The sequence below is a fragment of the Cucurbita pepo genome, chromosome LG08 (genome assembly GCF_002806865.2).
Source record: "Cucurbita pepo subsp. pepo cultivar mu-cu-16 chromosome LG08, ASM280686v2, whole genome shotgun sequence".
NCBI lineage: Eukaryota > Viridiplantae > Streptophyta > Magnoliopsida > Cucurbitales > Cucurbitaceae > Cucurbita > Cucurbita pepo.
Genome location: NC_036645.1, coordinates 3,388,267 through 3,402,567, shown reverse-complemented (window position 1 = coordinate 3,402,567; position 14,301 = coordinate 3,388,267). Strand labels below are relative to the sequence as shown.

At 36.7% G+C, this 14,301-nt stretch overlaps 1 protein-coding gene across 1 annotated transcript; it reads left to right on the top strand.

The window, feature by feature from the left end:
* The first annotated feature begins 109 nt into the window (after window positions 1-109).
* LOC111799990 (K(+) efflux antiporter 2, chloroplastic-like) lies at window positions 110-13,999 on the top strand. The gene is given in 21 exon segments (XM_023683550.1): window positions 110-366; window positions 727-2,444; window positions 2,866-3,037; window positions 3,117-3,207; window positions 3,610-3,746; window positions 3,843-3,902; window positions 4,005-4,124; window positions 5,242-5,310; window positions 5,759-5,824; window positions 6,866-6,955; window positions 9,742-9,846; window positions 9,959-10,087; window positions 10,201-10,410; window positions 10,763-10,912; window positions 11,686-11,739; window positions 11,862-11,920; window positions 12,335-12,401; window positions 12,543-12,719; window positions 12,941-12,997; window positions 13,507-13,581; window positions 13,655-13,999. Coding segments are annotated over 20 exon segments (3,645 nt in total). The 5' UTR covers window positions 110-366; window positions 727-810; the 3' UTR covers window positions 13,778-13,999.
* The last annotated feature ends 302 nt before the right edge of the window (window positions 14,000-14,301 follow it).

The window sequence follows — 14,301 nt, the reverse complement described above, 5'->3', positions numbered from 1 at the left end:
TGCACTTCACGCGGGTCAATAGCGCGTGATCAAGCGCCTTTTTAATTCGGAATATCTCACTCCTTCAACGGATCAACGATGAGGTCATCGACCAACGAAGGGCCATTTCGGTAAAATCGCGAGAAATATCAAAGAGCAGTTAGTGGCGTTCTCGGCCAGAAATTTTCATTTCCTACCGTCCAAACAACACGAAACGCAAATTCACTACAAAATTTTCTCCCTCATTTGTTCTTAATCTCCTTCATTTCCTTCCATTTTTTTGATTTTTGCCACAACTGGTTCAGGACTGTGATTGCCGGAGCTTTGTTTTCCCTCCAACTCTCTGCCGCAGACATCTCTCCATTGTTTTATCAGCCTCCAGCACCGGTTTGTTCATTTTATGTATAGAATTACAGTTTAATATGTCTGAATAGTGTGTTTTGTGGTATAAATGTTTTCTGAATGTATATTTGTAGCTCGTATGTATTGTTTTCATTTTTTATAATCTGCCAGCTGCGGTTTGGATTTGATTGCATTGCTATGTAGTTTAGTGCTCAGTGTGAGTAGTTATATGTGTTTTTGATTGATTTGTTTGAATTGAATGCACGAGTGACTAATCTGATGAGTGGAATTATGTTCATGTTTACGAGTTAACGTGCATGGTTATGGTTTTCGGATTGTGGCAGGGTCTGGTCGATGGTTTGTATCTGTGTTTTTTTTGAGCGGTTCTTGATTTTGTTTGACTAGGTGTTTGAATGATTGGCAACCTTGGTACGAGTATGTAATTGAATACTGGGTTTTTTGAAGGGCTTGTCTCATATTCCTGGAACCATGGATTTATCTTGTAATATTTGGAAGCAAAATGTGTTATCTGGTAGTGAAAAAGCATATTGCAAGACGTTGGACCAATTTGGTCCCAGCTATGTGCTTAGAAGTAGAATTATTGATGCCAAGTTGACTGGAGGTTCAAGAGTAATTTATAAAGTGCCGAAGAAGAGAAACAGAATTGTAGCTGCTAGCAATTCCAATCATTTGAGTCGGGTTTGTGCTAGCAAGTATGTTGGTGCCTTGCAAATATGTAAGCACAAAAGATTCTTGAATTGTAACAACACATTTGGAAGAAGGATGGGCATGGTTTATTCAGAGTGTCTAAGCAATGATTCTTCATCATTTATTGATGGAAATGGCAGAAATTTGGAATATGTGGGTACTGGTGATGGAGGATCCAGTTCTGAGCATACCGATGGTTTAGGGTCAGCTAGTTCCAGAGAAGCTGGTGGAGAAGCAGAAGCTGTAGAAACGGATGCACTGACTGTGGATGAGCTTAGAGAATTGCTGCAAAAGGCTATGACAGAATTGGAAGTTGCGAGACTTAACAGTACCATGTTTGAGGAAAAAGCCCAAAAAATATCAGAAGCAGCGATAGCTTTGCAAGATGAAGCAGCCCATGCTTGGAATGATGTGAATTCTGCTCTTGATTCTGTACAACAGATCGTGAATGAAGAATATGCTGCCAAAGAAGCTGTTCAAAAAGCAACCATGGCACTTTCATTAGCAGAGGCAAGGCTTCAGGTGGCAATAGAGTCATTGGAGCTGGCAAAAGGAAACGATTCTCCTGAAACATCAACAGAAAGTGAGGGGGAGATTGATGGCAAGGAAAAGCAAGAAGTGTTGTTAGTGGCTCAGGAGGACATCAAAGAATGCTGTGCTAATTTGGAAACTTGTGATGCGGAATTGAAGCGCTTACAGAGTAAAAAGGAAGAGTTACAGAAGGAAGTGGACAGGCTGACTGAGTTAGCTGAAAAAGAACAATTGATTGCGTTGAAAGCTGAAGAAGAAGTGGCAAATATAATGCTTTTGGCTGAGCAAGCTGTTGCTTTTGAACTTGAGGCTGCCCAAAGGGTCAGTGATGCTGAAATAATTTTACAGAGAGTGGAGAAATCTATATCAAATTCTTTTGTTGACACTTTGTAAACCACACAGGTGTCAAATATTATTGAAGAAGTTGCTAACGAGGACAATAAGGCAGTTCTCGAAATTTCTGGTGATATTGCTGTTGAAATAGATAGAGATTTGCCACTTAGTGGTGATTCCTTAGTTATCAAATCTTTTCCAGGTAGCTTTTCAGATTCTGAAGACTCTGATCAACCATATGACTTAAGTGATAGCGAGAATGGAAAATTGAATTCAGATTCCTTAAAGGAGGTAGAATCTGGAGCAGAGAAGTCTATTTTGAGTCAAGCAAAAAAGCAGGAAACACAGAAGGATTTGACCAGAGAAGGCTCATCTTTAAATTCCCCCAAGGCTTTATTGAAAAAATCTTCTCGCTTTTTCTCAGCGTCATTCTTTTCTTTTTCGGCTGATGGGGAAGAGTTCACTCCAGCATTAGTCTTCCAGGGTCTCCTGGATTCCACGAAAAAGCAATTGCCAAAGCTTATTGTTGGAGTAGTACTGTTAGGAGCAGGGTATGCACCAACATATTCTTTATCGTTTCTGCATTTGTGTCTAGAAGAGTATGAAGGGCCATAAAGTTAGTTCTTACAAGTATATTGCTAATTGCTCAGTTTAGCAAGCGTATTTCATCTTCCTAATGAGGGTATTGCACCAGTATTCTCCTTCCCCAGGAATCTTAGAAAGAAGAGATTTTTGCGTCCGGTTTGTATATCTTACTATAACAGTAGCTGACACCTCAACCAAAGTAAATAAATAAGTAATAGGTTCTTGAAAATTGCTGCCAAGTGAAAAGCACACTAGCATCATAAGCATGAAATGTATCTATTGGTATATTGGTTCCCCGTGTGGACAATGCTATGCATTTTTGTCTTGTTGTTGTGTACAGAGAAGAGATTGCTTCATATAGTCACTAGATGTTGAAATTCATCACAGGATCAGCATCTTTGCAAATCGAGCAGGAAGGAAGTCTCATATGTTTCAGCAGCCTGATGTTGTCACCACTAGCACTGATGAAGTTTCCTGGAATACAAAACCTTTATTTCAACAATTAAGTAAACTTCCTCAAAAAGTGAAAAAGTTAATTTCAAAGATTCCGCATCAAGAGGCATGTACTCATTGAACCCTTTCAGAGTTGAGATTTTTGGTTGTAACTCCTATTGTTGTCATCAATCACAACATTTCAGGTGAATGAAGAGGAGGCTTCACTGTTAGACATGTTATGGCTGTTGCTTGCTAGTGTTATATTTGTGCCAACATTTCAGAAACTTCCTGGAGGTGAATGAATTTTACATGCCTTTCTGGATTGATTTGAGTTTCCTACTTGCTGGCTATTTTCTTTCTAAATGTCCTTTGGTTGATTCCTTCAAAGTTGATGGCTTCATGAATATCAATGTCAAGAGAAGACTTGAAACTTTACCTGTCAGTATTTCACTCAGCTTTTATGTGGTCTACTATGATAAATTGCGCATATGTATTCGGTTAGTTTATGTAAGGCTTTTTGGACAAGTTTGTTTATGTGTTTATCTCTATTTTCAACCAACGGTTTATTTTATCCAATATGATAAATTGCGCATATGTATTTGGGTTAGTTTATGTAAGGCTTTTTGGACAAGTTTATTTAAGTGTTTGTCGCTATATTTTCAACCAACGGTGTATTTCATCCAATATGCTGTATAGGAAGTCCTGTCCTTGGGTACTTGGCTGCTGGAATATTAATTGGGCCATATGGTCTCTCCATAATCCGTCATGTGCATGGAACAAAAGCAATTGCTGAATTTGGAGTTGTTTTTCTCCTGTTCAACATTGGCCTGGAGGTGATCCTTTTAATTGAGTTGATTTTGTTTCCACTCCCTTATCTATTTATTCGCGTTATGTTTTTAGAAGGTTAAACCTAAGTTATTACTTTTCAGTTATCAGTTGAGAGGCTAAGCTCCATGAAGAAATATGTTTTTGGGTTAGGATCTGCACAGGTGATTGTGAAATTCCCTTCTTTACTGTGTGGGGCCAAGTCTACCCTTGCTCTGGTCTGCAAGTGATGTACCTTAGGTAATTAATCCTATTCAGAAATGCAGGTTTTGGTTACAGCTGTGGTGGTTGGCATGATTGCTCATATTGTCTGTGGGCAGCCTGGCCCAGCTGCAATTGTCATTGGAAATGGTTTAGCTTTGTCATCCACTGCTGTTGTCCTTCAGGTGTGATCGCGGATAAGTATTTTCTTCCAAACTTGTAGCGTTTTCTTTTCTTGTACTATAAAATTCTCACTTAACGGATAATAAATTTTCATGTTCTGTGAACTCTCATACTGCTATAGTTTTCTGACGGAGTTGTGCCTGAAACTAACTTTGATTTCTTTAGTCCAGGAGAAAATATTCTTCCCTGTGGTGGTTGGCTTGGTTGCTCAAATATGCTTATCTTTCTTTTTAATGTCGTGCAATTTTCCAGTATTTGACTTTTTCTTGGCTGCCAGTGGTAATTGCGATGACTTTATATCTCAAATATTGAAGATAAGGAAGGAAATGTCATCGACCAATTTTTGTGATCTCAATATGCTTCAACTTCTCAGTGTTAAAAAAAAAGAAAGAAAGAAAGAAAGGAAAATCCCTGAATTTTCTCACTCACAGAATACAAATTATTATTATTATATTTGCTAATTTGATGCTGTTGCATGCTTCCAACATGCTTTTTATAATTATTATATTTGCTATTTGATGCTGTTGCATCCTTTCAACATGCTTTTTATAATAACCAATCTTAGTCTCATGCTTTTGGATTGGAATCCGTTCTTGTAGCTAATGTCGGATTCCCTTTCAGACTTTTCTTTTATATGTGCTTGTTATTTTTTCATGCTTCTCGACGAAAGCTTGGTTTCTTCAAAAAAAAAAAAAAAAAAAAAAAAAGAAAAAAGAAAAAAAGTTGTTGCATGAAATAGTCTAGTCATGGTATTCTTGTATAATAAAAAAATTAAGTTTTTTTTTTCCTGTCCCATAATCTCCGCCCCCCTGCATATGAGCTTCTTATACATATTAAAAGCTGAAGTGAATTAACTAAATCTCAACGTTGTTTGATGTACATGGTCCAGTCACTTGCTTGATCAAAAGTATTATATTTTAACATATCTACTTACTTCTTGGGCTCTTTGTTCTCCTAAATCACCATGTGATCTTGACTTATGGCTGATTTATGCATCCCCTCTCCAGAATTTAGCCAAGTATTAACTTTCTTCTTGATTGATATTGTAGGCTATAAACTTACAAGCCTACATGTCACTTTTTGGATGATATCAACTTTGTCCATGGTTTCTTTTTGCAGGTGTTGCAAGAGCGAGGCGAGAGCACTTCGCGGCATGGGCGAGCCACATTTTCTGTCTTACTATTTCAGGTATCATGATTATTTCAATTGTATTAATATTCTTTTATTTCATATAATTCCCATGCTGAAATGATTTTACATGGACAACCTATTTGTCTGAATATGATCCTTACAGTTACAGACAAAAGTACCTACTCTCATCTTGCATTTTAATTTCATTGTGGTCAAACCTACATGAACTTCTTCTGAAGTGTGAAAATATTGAATTGACTGCATAATATGCAATGAGAGTCTCTATCTTGTCTTTGTTATTTTGGGGGGTCTATGGTTCTATGTTGAATTAACTGGCCTACTTCTGTTGTTGTTGACGTGAAAACTCTGTAATGTTGAATGTCCTCTGTGCCAGTGCTCCCGTGACTAGTTTCTTTGTCCCTTTTGGAAATATAATGTTATATCAGAATATTTTGTTTTACCGTTGCTCTGGCTTCAAGTTGACTTTCTTTCCCTCCGTTTCCAGGATTTGGCTGTTGTGGTTTTGCTGATTCTCATACCTCTAATTTCACCTAATTCATCCAAAGGAGGGGTAAGAACTTCTAATAAGTTGTCTTATCCAGTGCATGGCTATGACAGTTATTTGACAATCTTATTACGCAGTGACAGAGTTCAAAATTAACACTCCCTTAACACTCTCCATTTTTCATTTTTTACGAGCATAGTGTTGGATATCTGTTTTGTAGACTTTTACTGAAATAGTGTACTCTAAACCCCAAGTGTTGGGACAAAAAATAATAATAATAATAAATAATAATAATAATAAGGAAAGAGGAGAACTTGAGAATTGTATGTTTGTTGAGAAACCTTGATCACTAAGTCTAATAAGAGGGTTATTTTGATGTGCAATGTTCTTCCTGGACAATTTAAATTAATACCCGTTTTCCAATGTATTCACTATTTAAATACATCTTGAACCAAAGACTCGGTGGATTTTTTTCGCCATACACACTACTTGGTCTTCTACTTGTGTTGGTCACTGGTTTAGATGCATTGTTTATTTTTCTCATAACTAAAACCAGAAAATGAAGAGGACCACTGAGGAGCAACTGAAATTCTAAATGAATAATTTCAGAATAATTGAAAAATATAACAATAAATTAGTGAACTAAAATTATATTAAAAGATCGTGGTATAGGGAATTTATCGAGTGTTCTTGTTCAAAACCTTTTGATCCACCTAGCTGGATTAGTTTCTTTGATTCCAAAAATGTTGCAGGGTTAGTGGCAGTCCCAGTTTCAAACCTTGTGAGGATAGGAAGGATTTCTGGTTTGGAGAAAGATTTTATTTATTTTTTCTGTTGTTGTTGCTGTTATTATTATTTATTTATTTATTTATTTTTCATTTAATTTATTTATAGATTTTCCTAGATGAAAGATTTTTTTTTTTTTCCTTTTTATTGTTAGTTTAATTTATTTACAGGTTTACTTAAAATGAAAGATACAAAATATGAGATGCTGTTTATACGTGGTTTGATCTAACATTTTATTTACATCTCGACTTTTGGCTGGTTAAACTTATTACAATATGTTAACCTAAAATTAAAAAATCTATATACTCTGCTCTTTTCCAGATTGGTTTTCAAGCCATTGCTGAAGCTCTTGGCCTGGCTGCTGTTAAGGCAATAGTTGCCATTTCTACCATTATAGCTGGTGGGCGCCTGGTAGGTGGTGATACTATATTTGACAGGCTCTGAGCTCTTATCCTCTCTGTCGTATTATTTCTTTAGTGATGAAAGGACGTTTTTTTGGAAAATATGATCTCCTCTAGAGCGTTACTGTTCCTAACATGCTTGATTGTTAAATTCATCATTTAGGTGGAGTCATTCTTGTTGGAAATGTGAAAAGGGATGTGGTCTTTTTCTGGTTGTCTAAGAAACACCACCAAAGTGTTGTTTAATTTGCCCTTTGTTTTCTACTTATTTGTGTCATGGCTAACTGGAGTCCACTGATTTCATCTCTAGGCTCCCCTCTCCCCCCTCCCCTTTCTTGCACGTTTATTAGTGATCATTCAATGGTCGAAGATGAACAAAAATTGGCGGGTGAATCTGAGAATGAAGACGACTTTATGTTCTCTAGCTTGCAAAAATTGCTCCATGGCTTTGGAAACGTGACTTCTGTGGTGTTATGGCTATTCCGAATAAGCCTAATAAAGGTATATCAGGGGTAAAATCTTCCAAATTAGTCTGTGAACGGAAAAACCTCACCTCTACAGTGAGCTATGATAAGGTTCCATCGTCCCTTGCCATTGATGGGTCACCCAAAGCTAAATGATTATCCTCTCTTGGAATGTTAGCGTGGTCTGGGCTCCAGGAAAAAAAGAGCGCTCGTTAAGGATTTTCTCCTCAACAAATGCCACCTTTCTAATCCTCCAAGAAGCTAAAAGAAATAGTGTTGATAGAAGGTTTATTAAATCCTAAATCCCTTTGGAGCTCCCGGCATATTGCTTGGATTGCTTTAGATGCGTGCAAAACTACTGGGGCAATGCTTATTATGTGGAATGATCCATCAACAAAGGTTTTGGAAGTCAGAGTAGGCACCCTCTCTCTAACTTTACTTCTTTCCCTTTTTGATGGCTACAGATTTTGGCTGCCTGGTATCTACAACTCTTCTCGAGCTACTGATAGAAGCGCCTTATGGGAAGAGCTCTATGATCTATCTCATCTCTGTACAGATCAATGGATTATGGGTGGTGACTTCAAGGTGACTAGATGTTCCATTGAGAAATCAAGTGGCAAGGCAACTACAAAATGTATGAAACTTTTCAACAAATTCAGTGATAGTGCTCTGGCTGGCCCCCTCTCTCTAATGGTAAATACACTCGGTCTAGCTTACATGAGAGACCTGCCATGACCCTTATCGATCGGTTTATCATCATGGGTCCATGTATTGATAAATTTAACAGTATTTTGGTCAAGTGGTTTCCTCGTATCACATCTTATCATTACCCAATTGTCTTGACCCTCGGTCAACAAAGATGTGGCCTGGATACTTGAAAATATGTGGATGGGGCATCATTCTTTTGAGGCCTTATTTTGTAATTGGTGGCGTAACAACCAGCCGTTAGGGTGGCCTGGTCACAGATTCATATAGAAACTGAAGACTCTCAAGGAAGTCCTAAGAGAATGCAACACGACTACTTTCAGCTGTGCTGTGCCAAGATCAGAAAAGTTGACTTAGCTAATGAGCTTGTCAGGATTGACAAATTGGAGGAATCACATGGCGTAACCAATGAGCTTGTCAGGATTGACCACTTGGAGGAATCACATGGATTCAACCAATTCCCTAACCATGGATTTCTGAGATCAAGCCAGACCGTTGGATATTTCCCCTAGCGAAGAGGCAACTTGGAGACAGAAATGCCAACTGAAATGGACCCTAGAGGGTGATAAAATCAACAACTTTTATCTTAGAGTTTTGTCTACAAGAACATCATTGTTGAGATTTTATCATGAGACGACATTAGTTTGGTTCTAGACAACGATATTGAGATTGAGTTAAAGAAAGGGCTTGTTATCAAGCTCGATATAGAGAAACATTTGACATGGTTGTTTGAGATTTTCTTGACAATATTTTGGTGGCTAAAGGATTTGGCACAAAAGGGAGAAACTGGATCTAGGGTTGTATTTCATTGCAAATTCGAGAGGTCTTCGACAAGACGACCCCCTTTCCCCTTTTCTCTTTATCCTTGTGGTGGATTGCTTAAGCCCTATGCTATCACAAGGGGCTCTAAATGGCAACATCAAAGGCTTTGACGTAGGAGGGGAAATTTGTCTAACCATCTTTGATTTGCGGAAAACACCATCCTTTTCTCAATTTCGAGTAAGGACAAGCTCTCTGCCCTTTTCTCTACCATTCATAGTTTTGAAGAAGCATTGGGCCTCCATATCAACCACCAAAAATCAGAATTCGTAGGCGTCCACTTGGCCTCAGATACTGTTACATCCCTTGCCCAAGACTTTTTTATTGTAAAGTAACATCCTGACCAGCAGTTTATTTGGGCCTCTCTCTTAGCGGTAAACCACACACAAAGGAGTTTTGGGAACCTATTACTGAAAAGGTGGAATGATGTTTAAGGGGTTGGAGTGGCACACATGTATCAAAGGGAGGACGTTTAACCCTTATACAGGCGACCTTATCCAACTTTCCCACATGTTACCTTTCTTTGTTCCGAAAACTTCCCTCAGGATTATTGAGCATTTCTGGTCTAGACAGTATTTCTTGAAACCACATTTTCCTATCAAATAGTTAATTTAAACTGGAGAAGAATTTGATTAATTCTAACCTTACCAATTAATCTTCAAGCCTTTGAAGGGAATGATCTCTAAAGCGTCTGTTAGACTCTTGTAGTGCAGCAAATTCTTCTATCATATAAAACAACAATCATTTAATATATCGATACTAGATCTTGTGCTTTGTTTTCTAATTCCTTCTTCTTCTCCAATTACAGCTACTACGACCAATATATAAACAAATAGCTGAAAATCAAAATGCAGAAATATTCTCTGCCAACACACTACTTGTCATTCTGGGAACAAGTTTACTTACTGCCAGGGTACTGGTTTTCACTCCTTGAGACTTTTTCAGTAACTTCCTGAAATAGTATTTCATTTACTCATCTTATTTTTTTCTTTTTGGGATTCCTTTTTTGCATCATTTGAGAGTAGGCTGGACTATCAATGGCGCTAGGTGCCTTTCTAGCAGGTTTACTACTTGCAGAAACGGAATTCTCCTTGCAGGTCGAATCTGATATTGCTCCCTATCGTGGCCTTCTATTGGGTCTCTTTTTCATGACGGTTGGTACTTCATGTCGGATACTTTTTCAGAACAATTAATGAGCATTGCTTCTCTGTATAGAGATTTGTAGTTACTAATTTATCACATTTTCCTGGTAACTTTTTACTTTCAGGTTGGGATGTCTATCGATCCAAAACTTCTTCTTTCTAACTTTCCAGTTATCATGGGGTCTTTGGGACTTCTTATTGGTGGTAAGACTATATTGGTTGCCTTGATTGGTAGACTTTTTGGTATCTCAATTATATCTGCGTTAAGAGTTGGACTGCTTCTTGCTCCTGGTGGAGAATTTGCTTTTGTGGCATTCGGTGAAGCTGTCAATCAGGTTATATTTGCATAACTTGCATGATTTAGCTGTTGTATTATGGATTCAAATGCTTAGCTTTATTACCCACAAACATTTTTTCCAGCTATCCTCTGATTTTTGTGGATAACATTTATTGCCAGACCCAAAGTTGCTAATTTCCTCAAAAGCCAAAGATTGGAACCTTTCTAGTAACCCTTATTGGTTATAATTATTTTTTCGGAGGCCCATTTGTTTCATTTTGACCTTGTTCTTTGTAGAGGGTCATTCTTTTAGTTTCATTCTTCTCATGAAAGAGATTTTTTAGCAAATAAATAAAATAAAAATAAATAAATAAAATAAAATAAATTTACTAATTGGTGTCTTTTTACAGGGTATAATGTCTTCTCAACTATCCTCTTTACTGTTTCTTGTTGTGGGAATTTCTATGGCCCTTACGCCGTGGCTAGCTGCTGGTGGTCAGTTAATTGCTTCTCATTTTGAGCAACATGATGTTCGGAGCTTATTACCTGTTGAAAGCGAGGTAAAATACTAACACGAAAAGAGATTTACCTTTAAAAGTTACAAATCTTTACTGATAAATTTTCAGGCATTGTTTGATTATTCTCATGGGGTTGTTCAATGAAATTAGTTTGGTAATTTGAAATGGGACTTCACCTAATATTAGTTTAGTTTCTTGTTAAAATAAATTGGGTAATTTGAAACAGGACTTCACCTAATATTGATATTTATTGCTATGTATATAAATGAGAGGAACATGCTCTAGATTTGGATATCAAGATGATCATCTTTTTCTTCGAGGTTGTTAAGATTGATTGATTAGGTTAGCTATTGATAAATCTTAGTAGGGTAGCCGCAAGAGCAATCACCTTGTTTTCTCCCGATGATCAATGGAGAAAGCTAGACCTATGATTCCCACTTATCCAGAATACAAAGTACCCTGCAAATTTTTCGACATTGATTATGGAATCATACATTTATCTTGTCGGATTAATGGAAAATGGAGATGTGCAATCTAGCTCAAACATCCACCTTTAAGGGTTTCTTCCTTGGCTAGGCATATGTTGATGGTGCCATAGGAGTTGACCGTTTATCATATTATATTATTTTGTTCAGTGAAGATAGATTTTTTTTTTTTTTCAGTTTTCTTTGTTTGAGGTCAATTTATCATACTATCACAACAAAATTTGAAATTGTTAGAAAGGTGAACATATAACATTTTGTCGTGATATTATAACTTTTTTTAGTTACAAACTAACCCTGGCTCCTTTTTTTTTTTTTTAATGATTTCACCAGACTGATGATTTACAAGATCATATCATTCTTTGTGGATTTGGACGAGTTGGTCAGGTCTGGTTCTTGTTCATAGTTACTAAGTATTAATTGTTTTAAATCTTACTAAGGGGGTTCGATAATAGTATTATTATGGCATTTACTACAATACTTTACCTGTCTTTCTTTGTCACCCTCAGATAATAGCCCAGCTTCTGTCAGAGCGACTGATTCCTTTTGTTGCCCTTGATGTACGAAGGTACATTTGACTCTAGAAAATAAAATTTCTTTATTGGCCTTGCAGAACAACTAACGCTTCTTTCTTAATCCCGTGTATATGCTTGACATGCTTTTCTTGAAAGAAAATATATGTACCATTGAAGTTTGTTGACCTGACCATTAAATCATGTATATTTGTATATTGCCTCTGATCTTCTAATGTCAATTTTAACTTTTATTAAATCCTCAAGAAATAAATAGATGACAAGTTTCTAAGAGGAAATTCATTTACACAGAACTAGTTTGCAATTTATAGACAGTATCAACTGTTCTACAAGTAAAGAATAAATGACGATCTTAGGATCATTTTCGAAGATGTCATTTTAAAATTTTAATATATTATTTATTTTAAGACTAGAGCTGAAATGAAGTTTCTTGTGTTTTGTTCTTTTAGCGATAGAGTGGCTGTTGGACGTGCCCTGGACCTTCCCGTGTATTTTGGAGATGCTGGAAGTCGAGAGGTAAAAATTGCATATGAGAGACCAAGTTCCCGGCTTTCTTTCTCTTTACATCTTCTTTTGTTGGTCTTGTCATTATTTCATATTTGTCAATAAAAACTCGATTTATTTTTAAGAAAAAACATGTTTTATGTTGGTAACTAGGTTCTTCATAAAATTGGTGCTGAAAGGGCATGTGCTGCTGCAATTACACTGGATTCACCGGGTGCAAATTACAGAACCGTTTGGGCTCTAAACAAGTATTTCCCTAATGTTAAGACTTTTGTTCGAGCTCATGATGTTGATCATGGCCTTAATTTGGAGAAGGCTGGGGCAACTGCGGTATTAGTTTTGAACTCTTGAACGATGTGATGCTGAGTTTTTAAATTTTAAAGCATGATATATTTCTTTTCTTGTTATCTGACGCACCCAATATATTTCTTGTGATAATTTTTACTTTAGCTTATATGAAGATTCATTAAATTAAGGGAGAATGAGTTGTGCGGTTCATAGTATGTTGCAAATTTAGTCACATCTTTGTCTTTGCTGGAAAACGCTTGCAGGTGGTTCCTGAGACGTTGGAACCAAGCTTACAGTTGGCTGCTGCCGTTCTTGCCCAGGTAATAGCATTATTATAATAAACTATTACGGGTTAAAAACAAATTGATATTGTGAGATCCCACATCAGTTGAGGAGGAGAACAAAGCATTCTTTATAAGGGTGCGGAAACCTCTCTAGTAGACGCATTTTAAAAACCTTGAGGGAAAGCCGAAAGAGGATAATATCTGCTAGCGGTGGGCTTGGGCTATTACATAAAGAGTTGTTGCTTGTTGCATAATAAATGTACTCCGAATGCTAGTTTGAAGACGGCCTTACTTGAACAACATCTGTTTGATAGGTTATAGAGCTGTCCTTGAATTCTAAAGAATCCTTGTTTGAAGAGATTTAATGTTTTATTCATGTTTTGTTACTTATAGTTCGTTATTAAATCTCATTGATTAAGACATCTATTTTTTTGATGGGGGAGAGAGGCTCTTGGCATTCAAATTACAATCCAAAACCATAATAAGGGAAAATGTTTTTTGTGCAACTACAAATGGATCTTAAAGTTTGATTGTTTTTCCTTAAGGCTAAACTACCCATGTCGGAGATTGCTGCAACGATCAACGAGTTTAGATCCCGACATTTATCCGAGCTTACCGAGGTAATTTGTCAGTCATTTTCATACACAAATTTATCATTTGCAGTAACCTTACAGTTCTAGTCTACATTTGCAGCTATCTGAAGCCAGTGGAAGTTCACTTGGGTACGGGTTTTCTCGAATCATGAGTAAACCGAAAATTCAAACCTCTGATCCTTCGGATGAGAACCAAGTCACCGAAGGAACACTCACAATATGATATCCATCAATTAACAGTCGAGACAAAGAAAGAAAGAACGAACGAAGGGGAAGAAGAAGGGTGGGGTCCAAAATCCAAAAAAGGTAGAACAAAGCCTTCAAGAGTGGACTAACAATTTCACATTGGTATAAAAGTGTACAGAAAATTGGTATTGAAAAGAGGGTTAACAACATTGTGATCAACCACATTTAGCTCTATAATTAATTTTGTTTCATTTCTTCTCTTGAAAAGGTTGCTTGGAAGAGCAACCTTTTTTTTTTTAAACCCTTTACAAGATCCATAGGAACATGACAACTTTCTAGATTACTACATACACTTTCAATTTTGCATTATTATTTTTAAGTAAACCATTATTTCTTTGATCTTATTCAAATTTTAGTATTTATTAGAGATTTTACGAAAACGTTTTACTTTCGTTTTCGTTTTCTATATATAGTGGAGCTTGTTGCAGGTAGATACATGTTAGATGAACACGACTCTCAACGATGGTACAATACAATATTGTCTACTTTGAGCATAAGCTC